The sequence below is a fragment of the Physeter macrocephalus genome, chromosome 18 (genome assembly GCF_002837175.3).
Source record: "Physeter macrocephalus isolate SW-GA chromosome 18, ASM283717v5, whole genome shotgun sequence".
Lineage (NCBI taxonomy): Eukaryota > Metazoa > Chordata > Mammalia > Artiodactyla > Physeteridae > Physeter > Physeter macrocephalus.
Genome location: NC_041231.1, coordinates 55,105,162 through 55,126,047, shown reverse-complemented (window position 1 = coordinate 55,126,047; position 20,886 = coordinate 55,105,162). Strand labels below are relative to the sequence as shown.

At 35.6% G+C, this 20,886-nt stretch overlaps 1 protein-coding gene across 14 annotated transcripts in view; it reads right to left on the bottom strand.

The window, feature by feature from the left end:
• Positions 1-20,886, bottom strand: part of CLASP2 (cytoplasmic linker associated protein 2) — a 180,249-nt gene that overhangs the window by 146,337 nt on the left and 13,026 nt on the right. For all 14 annotated transcript variants that reach the window (XM_055079794.1, XM_055079797.1, XM_055079795.1 and 11 more), the window contains exons 2-7: positions 18,434-18,512; positions 12,460-12,563; positions 10,291-10,382; positions 9,007-9,082; positions 7,352-7,449; positions 1,405-1,475 (exon numbers count right to left, since the gene is read on the bottom strand). In XM_055079794.1, coding sequence (XP_054935769.1) covers positions 1,405-1,475; positions 7,352-7,449; positions 9,007-9,082; positions 10,291-10,382; positions 12,460-12,563; positions 18,434-18,512 — 520 coding nt within the window. The remainder of the gene's footprint in view (positions 1-1,404; positions 1,476-7,351; positions 7,450-9,006; positions 9,083-10,290; positions 10,383-12,459; positions 12,564-18,433; positions 18,513-20,886) is intronic.

Genomic DNA, 20,886 nt, shown 5'->3' with positions numbered 1-20,886 from the left:
AAAACCCAATCGAAAAATGGGCAGAAGACCTAAACAGATATTTCTCTAAAGAAGACATACAATACAGATGGCCAAGAGGCACATGAAAAGATGCTCAACATCACTAATTATTAGAGAAATGCAAATCAAAACTACAATGAGGTACCACCTCACAACAGTCAGAATGGCCATCATTAAAAAGTCTACAATGAAAGCAACCTAAATGTCCATCGACAGGTGAATGGATAAAGAAGATGTGGTACATATATACAATGGAATACTACTCAGCCATAAAATGAACGAAATAATGCCATTTGCAGCAACACGGATGCAACTATAGATTATCATACTAAGTGAAGTCAGAAAGAGAAAGACAAATACCATATGATATCACTTATATGTGGAATCTAAAATATGGCACAAATGAACCTATCTATGAAACAGAAACAGACTCACAGACAGAGAGAACAGACTTGTGGTTACAAAGGGGGAGGGGAGGTGGGGAAGGGATGGATTGGGAAGTTGGGGTTAATAGATGAAAACTATTATATATGGAATGAATAAACAACAAGGTCCTACTGTATAGCACAGGGAACTATATTCAATATCCTGGGATAAACCATCATGGAAAAGAAAAGAAAGAATGTAGAGGACTTCCCTGGTGGCTCAGTGGTTAAGAATCCTCCTGCCAATGCAGGGGACACGGGTTCGAGCCCTGGTCCGGGAAGATCCCACATGCCGCGGAGCAACTAAGCCCGTGCGCCACAACTATTGAGGCTGTGCTCTAGAACCCGCGAGCCACAACTACTGAGCTCACATGCCACAACTACTGAAGCCCATGCGCCTAGAGCCTGTGCTCCGTAACAAGAGAAGCCACCACAATAAGAAGTCCGTGCACCACAGTGAAGAGTAGCCCCCACTCAACGCAATTAGAGAAAGCCCGTGCGCAGCAACAAAGACCCAACGCAGCCAAAAAAAAAAGCATATATGTATATACTGAGTCACTGTGCTATACAGCAGAAATTAACGCAACTCTGTAAATCAACTATACTTCAATTAAAAAAATAAATTTTAAAAAAACACAATTACTCTGGGAGTAAAAAACACATTTTGTGCACGGAACATAGAAGGCAAGAGGGTCATCATATCTTCAACTCAGAAGATACCAAATATAAGGCAAAAGAATAGTATCATTTTACACAATTAACCCATTATTAAATTTTCACTTACTCCAAAAGAGTCAGAGGATAGGTAATGATCAGCAGGATGTAAAGACTTTGTTATCCTAAACAAGTTTTAAGCCACAAAGTCAAATCTGCTGAATCAGTGATATAATAGTTGACTTGAAGACATATTTTAGTGTCTAAAACTTTGCTAAATCATCTTAGAAATGTTTGAGAACTGGAATAACTTAATTATTCTTACCTTTGCAGGCACTCAAAATCATACCACCTGAATTTTGCACTTCATCAAATTTGCCAAGTATCATTTCTAATCTGGGAATAAAGAATAAATTTTGTTTGTTTTACATACAGTTTTAATTAGAAACAATTTCCTTCACCATCTCCCTGAGAAAAAACAATTCCAAGGATTCAGTTAGCTCTATACAACTCTCTTTTACAATTAACTCATTGAAAGCAGACACAAAATGCATCTCTTCAGTAGAGCAAAGCAGTCAAACACAGGTAGCACTCTACACACTCGCAGGTATATATGTGAAAAGGTAACCTTCAAGGGTAGGGGTTTACGATGTATGAAATAAATAAGCTACAAGGATATATAGTACAACACAGGGAATATAGCCAATATTTTATAACCATAAATGGAATATAACCTTTAAAAATTGTGAATCACTGTGTTGTACCCCCGAAACTTATATAATATTGTACCATCAACTATACCTCAGTTTTTAAAAAAAGATAACTTTCACACAAAGCAGTTTCATATTTTCATCGTAAAATTATTTCCCCAAACCCATCAAAAATATTGGGTTGGCCAAAAGGTTCATTCGGTTTTTTCCATACGATGGCTCTAGTAGCACTTAGTTGTTTTTAACGTCATTCAAAACAATTTTGTTAGACTGTATGTGACAGCTGTTATACCAGCGTGCATTTAAAAAAAGACATCAAAATTGGTGAATTTTTGTGTAGCCATTTTAACACTGAAGATGGAAGACAAAAAAGCAACATTTTTGGCATATTATGCTTTATTATTTCAAGAAAGTAAAAACGCAACCGAGATGCAAAAAAAAGATTTGGGCAGTATATGGAGAAGGTGCTGTGACTGATCGAACGTGTCAAAAGTGGTTTGCGAAGTTTCATGCGGGAGATTTCTTATTGAACTATGCTCCACAGTCAGGCAGACCAGTTGAAGTTGACAGCGATCAAATCGAGACATTAATTGAGACCAATCAACATTGTTCTCAACACAGGAGATAGCTGACATACTCAAAATATCCAAATCAAGCACTGAAAATCATTTGTACCAGTTTGATTATGTTAATCACTTTTATATCTGCGTTTCACATGAGTTAAGCGAAAAAAACCTTCTTGACCGTATTTCTGCACGCGATTCTCTACTTAAACGTAATGAAAACGTTCCATTTTTAAAACAAATTGTGATGGGCGATGGCAAGTGGATACTGTACAATAATGTGGAATGGAAGAGATCGTGGACAAGTAAAATGAACCACCAACAACCACACCAAAGGCCGGTCTTCATCCAAAGAAGGTGATGCTGTGTATATGGTGGGACTGGAAGGGAGTCTTATGTTATGAGCTCCTTCCAGAAAACCAAACGGTTAATTCCAACGAGTACTGCTCCCAATTAGACCAACTGAAAGCAGCACTCGACGAAAAGCGACAAAAGAAAACACATGATCTTCCATCAGGATAACATAAGACGGCATGTTTCTTTGATGACTAGGCAAAAACTGTTACAGCTTGGCTGGGAAGTTCTGATTCATCTGCTGTATTCACCAGACATTGCACCTTTGGATTTTCATTTATTTAGGTCTTTACAAAATTCTCTTTATAGAAAAAATTTCCACTCCCTGGAAGACTGCAAAAGGCACCTGGAACAGTTCTTTGCTCAAAAAGATAAAAAGTTTTGGCAAGATGGAATTATGAAGTTGCCTGAAAAATGGCAGAAGGTAGTGGAACAAAAGGGTGAGTACGCTGTTCAATAAAGTTCTTGGTGAAAATGAAAAACGTGTCTTTTATTTTTACTTAAAAACCAAAGGCACTTTTTGGCCAACCCAATACTTTAGTTCCAACCTTATAATGAATCTACTCAGTAACCAAGACATTTTTTAAAAGTACATAAAAATCATGCTAAGGAAACTTAAGGCAAACATAAAAACAATGAAATATGTCAGAAATTAAAGTGATGCTGATATGACTGATAATCTGATGTTTTTCCTGTTAACCTATTTTAATTCAACAGCAATTCTATTAGCACTTCTGATTTTATATTCAGAATAATACACTTCTACTATCACTTTTTTTAAAAAAAGTGTTTCTTATTACAAAAGCAATGTATACTCATTATAGAAGAAAATTAGGAAATATAAACAGGAACAAAGAAAAAAACCACAATCCCACCATCCAGAGAACTTACTTAACTGCACGCTTTCCGATGTTTTATATTTATATATAATTTTTTTTCAGACCATGATCATGGGATCATGCTGACAGCACTATTTTTTACTTTCCAATATTATATCATGCTATGATTTATTCTTTTTTCTTAAATTTATTTATTTATTTATGGCTGCATTAGGTCTTTGTTGCTGCACACAGGCTTTCTCTAGTTGTGGCGAGCTGGGGCTACTCTTCATTGCGGTGCACAGGCTTCTCATAGCAGTGGCTTCTCTTGTTGTGGAGCATGGGCTCTAGGCGCGCGGGCTGCAGCAGTTGTGGCACGCGGGCTCTAGAGCGCAGGCTCAGTAGTTGTGGCACACGGGATTAATTGCTCTGTGGCATGTGGGATCTTCCTGGACCAGGGCTCGAATCTGTGTCCCCTGCAGTGGCAGGCGGATTCTTAACCACTGTGCCACCAGGTAAGTCCCACTATGATTCTTAAATTATAACTTAGAGATTTGGGTTAAGTCGTTAATTGCCAAATGTTTTTCTCACATCAATGGTTCTGTCATGATTTCACTTCTAAAACCTTAGTTAAGCCTTGGTCCACATCCTGTCATTTTTTTACTTGTAAATTGAGGATGAAAATACTGCTTGGTCTAAAAAATTTTTTTTTAGTTGAAAACCTTCTAGGAATTCATTATAATGGAATTTCTAAACCTTAACCTCAGCTCTTACCCCCATTAAATTCAACAAATATTCACACATTTGAAAGCACTGCAGTCAAAAGATACAGGTCCCTTCATCCTACAAAGTAGTTACCTTCCAGAGAATTGAGCAGACACTAGACAGGCTGCCCAGAGACAAGATGGACAAGATGAGACAGGGGAGGGAAAACTGGAATTGGAAGATGGGACTTCAGAATGAAGACCAGACAGCCCAGAAACAGAAAGGAGAGGATTTAGGAAAGCTCTCTGGGAAAAATGCAGAACAAGATGTTAAGAAGCATGAAATTAACACTCAGCTAGCTATTCAGTAGCAAAAAGGGAGTAGGAAACTAAGGGCTGGAAGCTCTGAGAGAAAAGACGGTTGGTAAGGAATTGAGGTGGGACAGATAAAATATACAGCAAGGAATGCAGATACAGGCAACTTTAATGGGAAGAGGGGTCAACTGAAAGACCAGGCAAATATAACAGTAACAGGGAGAAAGAAAGGAAAAAGAAATAATAAAAAGCTATTATAAAATAATAATACAGCTATTTAGAAAAACAAGCTTATTCATAATGGAGAATCATTACACATATAATCTGATGGAAAAGGAGGAAAGGAACAATGTAAGAGTAGAAAGAAGAGACTGGGATCTCTTAAGTAATTCAGGAAGAAAAAGAATTTAGGAAATTCAACAGAAGGCAAATACAACAGAGGCTGGAATACCCAAAACACAACTTAGGAGGCCAAAGAATAGAGGCCTGTAAAGCTCTGGAAGGTTCTGATTCAGGATAGGATAGAGAACAGTAAAGCACTAGGATAAAATTGGAAAAGCAACTCTATCCAAAGTCCATATTTAAGTTTAGAGTCATAATAATAAATCGCAAGTACAATATGAAAGAGGTAATTAGGTATCTCAGAACTTATCTTTTTTTATAACAGCCAATTATTGAGATAAAACTCATACCATATAATTCACCCCTTTAAAGTGCACAATTCAATGGTTTTTAATATAAAACCAGAGATGTACACAATTTCAGAACATCATCATCATCCCAAAAAACAACCCTGTACCCATTAGCAGTCACTCCCCATTTCTCCCAATTTCCTCAGTCCTACGCAACCATTAATCTAACTTCCTTTCTATAGATTTGCCATATCTGGCCATTTCATATAAATGAAATCATCCAATATTCCAGCCACTCTGGAAAACTGTCTATGAATATCAACTAAAGGTAAACATACCCTATGGCCCAGCAATTCCATTCAAATATATTCCAAGAGAACAAATACGTAAGTATACCAAAAGACATGCATAAGAATGTTTCTAACAACATTAATTCATAAATGCTAAAAAATGAAAACAACTCAGAAGTCCATCAACAGTATGGATTCATAAAGTATGACCTCCTCATTCAAAGGAGAACTATAAGGCAATGAAAATGAACAACTATAGCTGGATCCAACAACCCAAATGAATCTTAAAGAGATAATGTTAACTGAAAGAAACAAGACACAAAAAGTATACACTATATGATTCCATTTATATAAAATTCAAACAGAGGCAAAACTAACGTATGGTGATAGAGTCAGGATTATGGTTACTTCTGGGAAGGAGAGAAAAGACAAGGATTAAGAAAGATTTGGGGAGGATTCTGGAATCTTGTAATGTTCTACTTCTTCACCTGTGTGGGAGATACATGTGTGTATTCACTTTGTGATAACTTACAGAGCTGCATACTTACAATTTATGCACTATTCTGTATGAATGTCAAAATTGAACAAAAATTCTAAATACTTTAAAAAAACATAATCTCAATATAAATTTAAAAATATATAATGTAACATATATACATACACTCACAAAATATATCAATATACGTTAATACCATTTCTTTCATTAAATGATACAGAATTTATTCAAATAAAATTCTTGTTAACCCTGGAAGTAGAAAGCAAATGAATAAATAAGTAAACAAAATGCATATTTTTTAGACGACCTTATTACCTAAAAAATAATTCATACTGGAAATAATCTACGTGGTAAGAGAGGCAGCCAGATCTGATGAGACTTATGTAAATAGAACACACCACCACCTATGAAGTAGTCTTGCTCCTCCTGCCACCCCCCACCGAAAATCTGATCAAGCCTATAGATCCAACTACCAATTTACAGGATATAAAGACAGAAGAACACATTAAACCACACCACAGGAAAAGAATTAGTAATATCCAGGATATGGGAAACCTTTCAGGGTAAACTACCCAACTTATTCAATAAATAAAACACAAGGGAAAAAGTATTTGGGGGTACACAAAGATTTAAACAGGCTTGTAATACATATCAACTAACTGTTGGACTTTATCTGTATACTGATTCAAACAAGCTGTTAAAATATATACATACAACATTTATAAAACATTATGACATTTATGAAAATTTGAACCCTAACTGGATATTTGATATTACAGAATTATTTGCAAAAAAATGTAAGGTGTGATAATTGCATTGTGGTTGTGATTGGAAAAAAAAATTTTTTTCCCTTTAGAAATATAATGAATAACAAAAAGGACCTACTGTATAGCACAGGGAATTATATTCAATCCCTTGTAATAACCTATAATGGCACAGAATCTGAAAAAGATTATATACATGTATATATATGCATATAAACTAAATCACTTTGCTGTAAACCTGAAACACTGTAAATCAACTATACTTCAGTGAAAAAAAATTTAAAAATAAAATAAAAAGAAATATATTTAATAATTACAGATGAAATGTTATGAGTTGGATTTGCTTGAAAATAATACAGGACAAGAGTAAGTAGGTAAAGGTGTAACAAACAAAACTTTCCACAAGTTAGTTATTGAAGATGGATAATAGTTACATGAGGTTCATTATACTATCCTGTCTAGAACAGTATAGAATCTTAAGAATTTTTAAAACAGTAATAACCTACATGTCCTTTTATATCTTTTGAATATTAAAGCATTCCAGAAAATTGAACCTATTTTAAATAAGCATGTGAAATTAAAACCTTTAAAACCATTGGCAAAAAAATAAATTTAGCAAGACTTACCTAGCAAGGGGAATTCCTCTCTTATAAAGGTCCATTCTCACTTTCTCTCCCACATGTCTATAAATCTCCACCACAGCCAATATTGCAGCATCTCTAACCTGCCAAATAATTCAGAACTTTAAAAACTTACATGAGACACACAATAAAATACTTCACCTCAAGGTAACATTAAATTCACAGACCAACTTGAAGCTCCAAGTTGGTTTTGATGCCTCTAAACCCCTGGGAGATTATGGCAGGTCATTAACAAAAACCAAGACGACCTGCCAAGAAACCTCTAGAGAAACCTTGTAAAAGTTTTACAGAAATCTAAGAAACATGTAAATAAATGTGGCTTTTAAAAAATCTTCTATTTGTAATAATATTGTATAAAGAACTGATAATAACTATATGAGTACAAATCATTATCATGGTTAACATATTTTCGTAGAATAAAACTGCCTTTCAAGAATGTGGCCTGAATGCAAACAGATAATTATACACCAATGTGCACAGCATCATTATTCACAATAGCCAAAAGGTGGAAACAATCCAAATGTCTATCCATGGATGAATGGATAAACAAGATGTGGTATATACACACAATGGTATATTATTCAGCCTTAAACAGGAATGGAGGGAAATTCTGACACATGCTACAACATGGATGAACCGTGAAGACATTATGCTAAGTGAAATATGCCAGATACAAAAGGACAAATACTGTATGGTTCCACGTTTATGAGTAGTCAAATTTATTTACAGAGAAAGTAAAACGTGGCCACCAAGAGCTGAAGGACTAGGGGAAATGAGGAGTTATTGTTTAATGGGAAGAGAGCTTCAGCTTGGGAAGATGAAAAAGTTCTGGAGATGGGTGGTGGTGATGGCTGCACAACAATGTCAGTGTACTTACTGCCAATGAACTGTACACTTTAAAAAGGCTGAAATGGTAAATTTTATGTTGTGAATATTTTACCACAATTAAAAGAAAAAATAAATGTGGCCTAAATACAGGAATGTGGAAGACAGCTTTTAGTTCCTTTGCATAGCTCACTGTCGAAGGGCAAATGAAGAGACAGCAGAACTCTCTGCAAACCTCTAGAGGCGGAGCTAGGGCCTAAAAGCAGGGAAATATCCAGGGTCATTCCAAATGCCCAAGCTGTGCCAAAAGGATTACAGCCAAGATTCAACTCCACCACAAAGGACAAGGTCCAGAACACACCCCTGTATTATGCCTATAGTATTTGAAGCTCAGGGAATGAAATTTCCAACAAGTGATATACCACTGGCACAAACAGGGTTATGACTGTTGCAAAAGTTGTTATGCAGGAATGAAAAGGAAGCTGACAGTCTGCCCTCACAATTAGCTTACAGGAGGACTAGAGAAGGAAATTCAGGTTCTTTGTTACTCAATCTTTCAAACTCAAAAACTATCCTTTAAGTCCCATCTATCCTTAATACTAGCCAAACAGCTAACAAACTTAAGCTACGTTTGTGAATATAATGTATTCTTAAAAACTAAATGTGGTAGACTTTAAAAGGAAAAAATGAAGTGGAATCTTGATTTTACCACCCCCCTCCACCCTCTCCCTTCTTTTTAAAAATGGAATAAGAGCATTAGAAAATAAGAGGTGGCTAAAAAATTAGTCAGTGCTTAAATGTAGATAAAATTTTACCTGACTGTTGGAATCTCCAAATAGGATACACAAATGTGGTACCAACTTGCTGAGGACTAGCGGCTGAGCCCCAAAACTAAATATAATTTGAAAAAAAAATAAAGAGAATTTGGTTTTAATCAAACAGTAAACAAAATATCCTTATACTTTTATCTGTCTCAATAAGACAAATATGGTGGATAGCATGGGCACACATCATTAAAATATGAAGGATATGAGACACAAGCAAAACCTAATTCTAAACAATGTGAGATATGTAAAATTGAATAATCATGACTGACAATGAAAACTGTCAACACATGATCCAGCAGAGCAAAATGTTCAACCAATGGCACTCTTAAACCTAGCAACCTATCAATCACTTACAAAATCTGAGTTTTTGCATTAAAATACTGTTTTTTTAGACTCTGGGTCTCAAACAAATTTGCATTCCAGTACAATAAGTAAATTAAAAGATCTTTATTTATGCTTATTAATATTTTGATGAGGTCATGGGTTGAAAGCAAATGACAAGACAGCCAAAAACTATGAAAGTTGTGCAGACTGAATGCACTTACAAGCTCTAGATGGCAGAAAGGACCATAGAGGAGTAAAAGAAAATAAAATGAAGGTATAGTTAGAGAAAAGGAAGTAACACTACAAAAAAGTTGAAAGCTACTATATATTACCTATCTTGTTGCACAGAACTTGAAAAAATAATCCAGAAAGAGAACAAAAGCCCTAGTTTACAATTTCTTCAGGCTGGAGTTCTGAGCTCTGTGGCATCTATGCTGTCAGAGCTCTGCACACTGCTGTCAGCTTCACTGTCTGGTTACCTGGGGGAATCTTATTCAGTCTATGATTTTGGTAACCACCTGCACTGCTCTAGAAAACCTAGGGCCAACTGGCAAAAGGGGGCTGGGGAAAATGGCTACAATTGTTGAAATACCACTGAGTTTAAAAAACTTCCAAACTGGGTCCAGAACAGAGGTAGATCCTAAGTTATATCAGCACATTTGTTATATGACCATCTATTTGGGTGGCAACTATTAACATACTAAAGAGAAAAAAAGAAACTCTTCTTATCAATGACTAATAATTTTAAATTAACAACATGAAAGATAACAACATACATAAAAAAAATTAACAGTTAAAGCTATCAAATAAAAAAACTCTGGTGCCAGAGATAAATTAATAACTATTTAAAATTTGTTATTTCCATAGCTTTCCTTGAGCTTTGTGAAATGGATTTTGCTTTTTTTTTTAGAAAAATGAAAAACATACTCCAGTAATCATAAAACTTACATGTTTAATGTTTCAATAAGACACAGACACACGCCTTCTCGAGATCGAAAATTCTTGTGCTTAAAACCAGAAGCCAACTGTTCCCAAATGTACTATTTGAAAGAAAAGTAAACATGTATAACAAAAAATTAAATTACTCATGTTATAATCTTTTATCTATTCTCAACTGTACTACCAACTTTATTGGTAGCTAAATTTTCCCACAGATTTCTCTACAAGTTTTTCTAAGCCAAATTTGCACTGATGCTGCTCTCACCCATTTTTAAATATCTTAATCACATTTTTAATTTTTATTTTATATCTTTCACTTTAGATTTCAATTATTCTCAGAAAAACTGTGTCCAACATTTAAAAACCTTAAAATTTACAACGACATATAATTTCTTCTAAACTTTAGAAACCGTCAATAACAATGTTACCATTATAAGCCTAGTAGTATTGTAAGCATTTAAAAGGTCCAATGTTGCCTAGCAACTAGTACAGACTGTCACATGGAACAGGCTTTTTCAGTTTTTTATAATTCAGGGGTTTTTTTCCTTTTAACACTGGATCCAAATACAGAAACATAATCATTCTATTGTTATCCACTATAATCTTTTTTTTTAAAAAAAGCATAGATAAACCTATACAAACAATCTAAAACAAATATATGGGTTTGTTATAAGAAGAAATTCAACTTTTTCTAAACATATAGCCAATTGTCCCAATCAATGCTTTCTCCACATTTAAGAAACACCACCCTTACCATTTACTAAATTAATGTGTACATACACACATACTCTCACACATACACACAAACCCCTACTCCTGGACTCTATTCTCCCTGGACTCTATTTTAGTTCTACTAATATTATCTCCCTCTGCCAAACTTTCTGGAGGGTAACTTGTCAGTTTACCAAAAAAGTCTTAAATGTGAACAACCTGATCCAGCAACACTGTCTCTGGAACTCTGTTCTATAATTACATTTATGTCCAAAGACACATGTACAAGGATGCTCTTTACAGCACTCAAAATAACAGCATGTCAAAAACAAGTTAAAATTTGAACTGCTAAGCAAGTGTCAAAGGATACCCATTAAATTATAAGGATTATATACATATCTTTATACTCTACAGTATAAAAAATCTGAGGAAGTTTACTTTCACTACTATTTGGATTTTTTATAAAACATATGTAATACAATTCTTAAACTGTATTTTAAATGATAACACATAGTATCACTATATTTTGTAAATTCTGATTTTTTTCCCACTTAACATGAGCTACTCTTTTTTATTTTTTTAAAAATAAATTTATTTATTTATTTTTGGCTTCAATGGGTCTTCGTTGCTGCGCAAGGGCTTTCTCTAGTTGTGGCGAGCGGGGGCTACTCTTTGTTGTGGTGCACAGGCTTCTCATTGTGGTGTCTTCTTTTGTTGCGGAGCACGGGCTCTAGGCATGTGGGCTTCAGTAGTTGCGGCACATGGGCTCAGTAGTTGTGGCGCACGGGCTTAGGCGCTTTGCGGCATGTGGGATCTTCCTGGACCAGGGCTCGAACCCGTGTCCCCTGCCTTGGCAGGCGGATTCTCAACCACTGCGCCACCAGGGAAGCCCCCGACATGAGCTACTCTTTAAATCTTTGTTTATGTGTCAATTTATTTTTACTCCTCTTTCAAAATACGTCCGTAAGGGCAATTTTTTTCTACCATATTCATAAAACACAGGTCACCATCATCTAATATATGCCTTATATAATTAGTAACCATCTGTTAAAATTAGAAATTTTCTCCTTGTTTCAGTAAGAGTTGCAGAAATTCATATAACATTCAGTAGTTCTCAAAATAAGCTTTCTCACTGAACATTGTATTGTTTGTAGGTAGCAAAAACCAGAAAATCCTAACAAATAGTATAATCAGTACATTGTCAAATCACTTAGATCTATGAGTTAGCTTTTTGAAAAAGCATTAAAGAATAGAAAAATAAGAAAAAGGAAAGCAAAAAAATCAAAAAATTAAATATTGACACTTTATCTTAAATTTCAACTTCTTTAAAGCATTAGCAATAATTTACTGTTTAAAATTTTAGCTTTTATGTCCCTGGGGTTTTACTGACTTGCAGTGATTACCATCTATCTTTACTGTTATTTAATCATTAATTAGCAAAATCTGAATTCTAAAATGTAGGCCTACCATAGGTGGTGCTACTTGATCCATTAACTTCAGTATCAGAGTCTGAGCTTCATCTCGAACCTTGTCTTTGGCATCTCCCATTCTGTCTATTAAAGCTACAATAACTAGAGAAATTAAGGGGGAAAAGAATAAATATTTATAATTCATCTCCATTATAAACTGTATTTTACAAAATTACAAACACCAATTATTTCCATAAGTGAAAAGTTATAAGGTAAGCAAATTGTTTCAAGTTCTTTACTCATGAGTCCAATCAAAAATAAATGAGAAGCAAGTTTCAAAAGAATACATACAGTATGACATCCACTTATAATAATAATGTTCAAAAAACAGGCAAAACTTAATATTATTCTGTTTAGAGATACATATAGACGGTTAAGCTCTACAGACCAACAGGGAGCGATTATCCCAAAGGTCAGGACAGCAGTCATCTCTGGTAGAGGGTGGGAGGTGTCATCAGGAAATGCACAGGGAGCATATAAGGAACTGGCAGAGCTCTAGTTCTTTGACCTGGGCACAGGCAGGTGTTGGTTTTACAGTTATTCTTTAAATTGTACATGCTCGATATGTATTATTCTATAGGTACAACATATTACTCAAATGACAAAAACAAAGCACGGGTCCATGGGATTGAGGTCTTTCTCTACTACGTCCAAGACCTTGACACTATTCCATGAAAGGAGGCAGGAAAGGCAGGTTAGAGTCCATTCTTAGAGAGTTTTCATGAAACAGGTTGCTGTAACTATAAATCAACAAAGCACCACAAAGAAATCACATCTATTGGGTGTGGGGGGAAGGAAACGGGAGGGGGGCTTGAACTGAGGTTATGGTTTCTAAAGTCAGCCCATAGGGCAAAAACATCTCATAGTCAAAATTACCTTTTTGTAATCCCTTAAATTACCACTACCACTCAGTGTAGTATTACTACGTGTGTGACCAAACTAATCTTTTTGTCTTTATCTCCTCAACCCATAAATATGTGCAGCAGTACTCACCTCAGAAGATTACTGAAATATATGTAAACAACTCAGAGAGTGAAGGACACTGGGAAAGCATTCAATGTGTCTCTAGTTTATTTATAAACACATATAATTAAATGTGTATGTAATGTAATGCAAATGTATGCTGCAATGTTAACATTGTCTATAACAAAACAACCAGAACTGATATAATAATCAACAACATTTAAGGAAAGAAGGAACATATCCTTCTGGAAGAAAATGATTCGAGTGAGAAGCCAACCATGCAAAATGGAAAGATCATCCAAAAATCTAAGCTTAATCAAGGAAATGATTGTGTAAGAAAACAAAGTCCTTGTCATAAAAATCATAAGCCTAATCATGAGGCAACTGAAGTATCTGTCAGTTGAAACAATATAAATCCTTCTCATTTTGCTTAGATGTATTATTAACACTAGAGAAATTCATCTATATCTACAGGATTGGCTATTGTGGGACTCATTCTGATAGCTTCTGACAGACAGAAGACAATACTAAACACTAGTAAATGTTAGATATTATTATGTACTAAGCACTGAATTATCTCACTTAATCCTCATAACAATCCTATGAAACAGAGTAGGCCCGTTTGATAGAGAAGGCCCAGAGGGATTAAATACTTTGACCAAGGTCACACAAGTAGCAAATAGTGAAATCAGGATTTAAGTAATCTACACAGTGTTAGGCTACAGTCATAACTACTTCCATTTATTTGTGACTGAGGTGGTGTGTGTGTGTGTGTGTGTGTGTGTGTGTGTGTGTGTGTGTGTGTGTGTGTGTGTGTGTGTGTGTGTGTTAACAACCACATAACAATAATGAAACAAAAAATAGACACTTCATTCCTGAGAGGTAGAGTTTAACTCCAAAAGAAAATAAAGGGACTTCTCTGGTGGTCCAGTGGTTAAGACTCTGTGCTTACACTGCAGGGGGCACGGGTTCGATCCCTGGTTGGGGAACTCAGATCTTGCATGCCGTGTGGCGCAGCCAAAAAAAAAAAAAAATTTTGGCCCAAACAGGGCTCACTTCAATTTAAAAACTAAAATTTGTAAAACATAAACAACTAAAACAAAAAACCTCACACTATGTAAACTTAAGATTTACAGCTATTAAATTAAACAAAAAAATTCATAATTTTTTTCCTTTTTAACATGTAAACTCTTGGAGTCAAACAGAACAAGATTTATTTCTAGCTCTACTGGTTATTTAATTATGCAAGATAGTAAACTTCTCTAACTTCAAAGTTTCTCTGGCTGTAAAATAAGGAGGGATCCAGGTCTATACCTCACACAACTAGTGAGAGAAAAAGTAAAACTGGTAAAAAGCACCTGTGGCCAAGCCCATAATAACCATTCAGAAGTGTTAGCACTATTCCTTAAAGATCTGTAGATAATGAACATGCAATCAATAATTATTGGGAATACAAACCAGAGCTTTTCACTCTGTAAACTCTCAAAAAAACCTTGATAAACAAACAAATACATCTATCATAGACTGGAATTTGGACAGTGAAACATGGAAGAAGTCTGAAGCATAGGTGTTAGCATATTTTATTCTCTTAGCATTGTACAAGATGCAAACCATTTTACAAGATGCAAAGCTGATGACCAGGCATCCTGACTGTTCTAATACCCTTTCTACAAAACCATTTTGGATTAAAACTATCTGTTTAAGATTTGTAAAATATGAAATCCTTTACTGTTGTCATAAAACCAGACTTGGGGGAATCATAAAACCAGGGTTGGTGGTCCAGTGGTTTGGACTCTATGCTTTCACTGCCTAGGGCGCAGGTTTAATCCCTGGTCAGGGAACTAAGATCCCTCAAGCTGCATGGTGCAGCAAAAAAGAAAAAGAAAACTTGGTTGGTGATCAGTGTTAAATGTAAACTGTATTTTTTTTTTTTGGTTTGAACATTAAATTTTTCCACGGTACATGTAGTCACAAGAGAAAATTTAAATATATTAAAGAATTACATTAATAGAGTCCATACTTTTTTTGGTACTTTGTCTAAAACTGAACATGAACCTCAATTTTCCTAAAACTTCACTTTTAATGTAAAAAGATAAAAAATATCTGTAATGATAGTTAATAACCTAAGTGTACCAAAAGGAAAACAATATCACTCACGTCAAGTTACATATATCTAAGGTTACATTATCAAAAAAAACCTTCAGCACATAACTTAATTCAATTCCCTCCTTTTATGGAAAGGCTCCTAAAATGGTTTGGCTAAGATCTATGACGGAATAAAACAAGAAAGCTAACTCTGGGATTCTTAGTCTAGTACTATATCTCTTTAAGAGCACACAGATATACTGTAGCCTCTCTTGTAGAGCTGTCATACAAATTAGAAATAATTATTTGAGGATAATCTTTCATATATGTAAAGTAGAGAAGCCCAGTAAATGGATAAAAAGTGGGCATTCAAGAAATGGTAGCAAAACTGGGATGAAATTTTCCTATTATATCACACTGACTCTCAAGTAGTAACAAGTTCAGGTTTCACTACGAAAAATAATCAACACTTAGGGTTCAAAGTGAAAACAATACTAACAGTAAATGCACAGGGATAACCAGAAAGAGTTAGGAGATTAAAAGATAAAGTTATACATATGAGAATATGTAGATATGTGGGAAACATACAAAAAACACTAACCAACAAAAACAACTTAATGTAATTTATTAATATTTACGGGTATAAGAATCATGAAGTAAAAAAAAATTCAGTATATGGTGAGATTAATCTGCAAAGCTCCCAGATATTGAAATCGGAAGTAAATCATTAAAACAGAAAGGAAGGGGGCCTCCCTGGTGGCGCAGAGGTTGAGAATCCGCCTGCTAATGCAGGGGACACGGGTTCAAGCCCTGGTTCGGGAAGATCCCACATGCTGCGGAGCAACTAAACCCATGTGCCACAACTACTGAGCCTGCGCTCTAGAGCCCGCGAGCCACAACTACTGAGCCCGCGCTCCTAGAGCCTGTGTTCTGCAACAAGAGAAGCCACCGCAATGAGAAGCCAGCGCACCACAACGAAGAGTAGTCCCCACTTGCCGCAACTACAGAAAGCCTGCACACAGCAAAGAAGACACAACACAGCCATAAAAAAAAAAAAAAAAAATCCAAAAAAACCCCAGAAAGGAAGTACCATGGAGAAGAAGAGAGGATTTCAAAAAGAAATAACAGCACAGCAGAGGCATAAACAAGCTAAGCCAGAACTAACAAGAGTGAGCAAGTTTCTGATTAACAATAGTGGAGAGTATTTACTGACAATCACAAATAAATAAGGCTGCTGAGGTGGAGAAGAGCCATAGACGCTGAGAGAACTGAAACACCAAAGACAGAAAAACAGAAATAAGTTTTGAAAACAGGACAGTCCTGGGAGGCAGCAAACTAGGGTTCTGGTCCTAATACTCCTACTGCCTCAATATGAACAGTCAGTAGGTATATCAAGCCCCATCTGGCCCTCCTTGTGTCTGAAAAATAAGTGAGATACGTGATACCTAGAATTACTCTCAAGTCTAAAATATTGTCTGTAACAACTAATAACTGGGAGCTACTACAGGGCAGGGGTGACAAACAGAGGTGCCCACAGTCAGGGAGGTACCAGAAATGCCAAAAATAAACCAGACCTAAGAACTGCAGTATTCAAACCTCTGTGTATTATAACCGAAATTCTCAGTTATGAGGAAACAAGAGGAGATGGGAGGGACTTATGGATTGGAAAGCTCATGACCCAGACAAAAAGGAAGCTACGACAGAGCTTCTGCCTTTATTTACACGTGGAAATGAAGAGCAGGGTTGCCACATTGGCGAATTTTTCAAGACAAGCTACAAATATGAATTTTTACTAACAATGATTCAAAATACATTAAGAGAATACATAAGCAAGTAACACATGTTTGCAGAGCACAGGTTTTAACATGTATCATAGGATTTTATGCAGGATACTGACAGCTTAAAAATCATCTTTTCAGAAGATATTCATACAAAGATTGAATTGGAACCAGGTACTGATTAAAAAGGCAATAAAAGAGATAGAGAAAGTCACTAAGATGCTTCTGCTGAAAGGATAGACAATAAAAATAAAAGAAGAAACTGGCAGAATTTAGTGGCATACCAAACATGAAGCTGACCAAAGATAACTTGAAAATAAGGGTGATAATACATTATGAGGCATTAACTTAATCCATAAAAGAAATCACAAACATCTGAGGTTACCCTTAAATATATTTCTATATAATAGGACCAAATCCACTCACTGAAGCACTCCAAAAGGCACACAAAGGTCACTTAGGTTTAAAAGATAAGTCAAAGCCAACTCTTCAATCTAACTACTATACAAAGAGCTTTACACTAGCACATCGTTCTGGACTGCAAACACACTGTAAGTTAAGTGCTGCTCAAAGTATGGCCAGCAGCCCAGGACCAGTCTACAAACTACCTGTGGTAAAGAAATTGTGAGTTTTTCTAAAACAAGGTTTGGAAACAATCTGACCAAAGTAAATTATACATTTGTTGAATCTACCAATAAAAAACTGAACCTTGTATTTTTTTTCATTTCATTTTGCTGTAATTTATTTGTATTGTATTTTACAAAATATTGGTCTGCAGTAGACTAGCAATGAAAAACCTGGTCCTTCACCATACATAAGTGAAAAGTGGTGCTGCGAATTATATTATAAATTATTAATATGTTACAAAAAAGTAAAAGATAAGTAAAAAATGTAAAAATACAAAGTAAAAATCTATTAGCAGTATAGTTGGTAAGTTTTTTGCTTTTGTTTGTTTTTGTCTTAAAGGAACATATTTATTTAAATAGGCTTAAAATCTTTTATGTTCGGCAAATTAAAATGCTAAGTAGCAAATCTCTGGGTTGTATAAAATTACATTTTTGCATTTACAAAGAACTAATTCTGTTAAAAATTATGAGAAAAAAGTATGTCAAACCCTACAATAATTTTTAAATAAAGTTAACTTACCCATTGCTACATAGGACTTAAATCGTGTTGATAATCTGTCCACGAAGGCACTTAAAATTTCCAATCCCATTAATGACACCTACAGATGGAAAGAAATTTTAATGAATACAAATTACTGATGCATATTTTAATATCAGTATGTAACTGCTGACATAAAGATCTTCACATATTACCAAGTTTTTAAAAAAATAAGGAGATTGAAATATTCAGGGTGAACAGTCATGAGGGTAAGGCACCTTATTCTCAAATGGTTCAATAATAATAATAATAATGATGACGTGCAAATGCAGGAAGATAGTGATATAGCATATTTGGCAAAATATTAATAACTGGTAAATTAGGTGAAAGGTACACAGGAGTTCACTGACTATACCTGTCACTTTCCTGTAATGTTGAAATGTTTCTTAAATGAAACAGTTAAACAAAACAGCACATTTAATTACAGAGGAATTCTAGCTTCTGTCTGGGATGAAGAAACTGGAAAAAACCATCACTCCCACTATAAACAAGAAAAAGCCAAATAATCTACAAAACCATAACTATTCTTGAATTCATCAGAAAGCTAAGGTTGTAAAATAATCATCTAGGTTGAAATCTTTAGGAAAGACAGGTGCCAAGGAGAATGAGACATAAGCAGAAGGTCACATGTGGCAGAGGACAGATGGAAAATGAAGCTGAGATGCAAGTGCGTAAAAAGAATTCAGCTATATTCCACTCACTGTTAATAGTTGAGTGTGGGTTAGCATGAAAATACAGAATCCCTATTAGCTGCAGACACAAAGAGAGTTCACACCAACTTGCCGGCTCTTTCTCCATAAACCTCCACCGGACACTCATAATTAAGACTGAGGACAGGGTAGGAGATAAGAGAAAGTCTCTTGGTGGTTACAGGTCTCGTAGGAAGGGAGCAGCTGCCTCTGCAGGAAAAGCACAAACCTTTCCCATTTCCTTGTCCTACAAGAAACGAAAGTTTGAAGCTACTGAGGGAAAGACAACGCTGTTACCCTCTAGACAGAGGTAAAAACTCATACCTATTACGTAAAGAGAAAAGAAAAAAAAAAAAAGGCTTCTACTTCAAGGGTAGGAGCAAAAAACCATGCTGGGCTCTGATGATTAAAGGTTTCAGCTGAGGAGGGGCAGGATTTCTGATAAAGCCTTACCCCAAAGACTCAGGAACAGAGGGTTCCTAAGACTGAAGCTGGACCAGGAAAACAGCTGGACCAGGCCCACTACCCATAAACCAGCCAGCAAGAACAGAATAAGAAGCAACAACAGTCTACCACTGGGGAAGAAGAAAATCCCTCTATGAAGCATGAGAAAAAAGAGAAGGCCTAAAGTGTAGGGGGTGGCGCAGAAACATTGAGGACCCAATAATTCCACTCCTAGGTATATACCCAAACGAATTAAAGCAGGACGCAAACAGATGCTTGCATGCCAATGTTCATTACGCATCATTCATTATAGCCTGAAGATGGAAAAGCCCAAATGTCCATCAACTGATGAATGAATAAACAAAATGTGATATATGCATTCAATCAAATATGATTTGGCTATAAATAGTAATGACCGACACATGCTACAATATGGATAAACCTTAAAACATTATGATAAGTGAAAAACCAGACACAAATGGCTACATGTTCTGTGATTCAATTTATAAGAATGTCCAGAATAAGCAAATCCATAGATAGAAAGTAGATTAGTGGTACTTAGGACTAGCGTATGTGGGGGATAGGGAGGTAACAGCTAAACGTACAAGGTTCTTTTTTTTTTTTTTAACATCTTTATTGGAGTATAACTGCTTTACAATGGTGTGTTAGTTTCTGCTTTATAACAAAGTGAATCAGCTATACATATACATATATCCCCATATCTCCTCCCTCTGGCGTCTCCCTCCCTCCCACCCTCCCTATCCGACCCCTCTAGGTGGTCACAAAGTACCGAGCTGATCTCCCTGTGCTATGTGGCTGCTTCCCACTAGCTATGTATTTTACATTTGGTAGTGTATATATGTCCATGCCACTCTCTCACTTTGTCCCATCTTACCCTTCCCCCTCCCGGTATCCTCAAGTCCATTCTCAAGTAGGTCTGTGTCTTTATTCCCGTCTAGCCCCTAGGTTCTTCATGACCATTTTTATGTTTGTTTCTGAGATTCCATATATATGTGTTAGCATACGGTATTTGTTTTTCTCTTTCTGACTTACTTCACTCTGCATGACAGACTTCAGGTCCATCCACCTCACTACAAATAACTCAATTTCGTTTCCTTTTATGGCTGAGTAATATTCCATTGTATATATGTGCCACATCTTCTTTATCCATTCATCTGTTGATGGACACTTAGGTTGCTTCCATGTCCTGGCTATTGTAAATAGAGCTGCAATGAACATTGTGGTACATGACTCTTTTTGAATTATGGTTTTCTCAGGGTATATGCCCAGTAGTGGGATTGC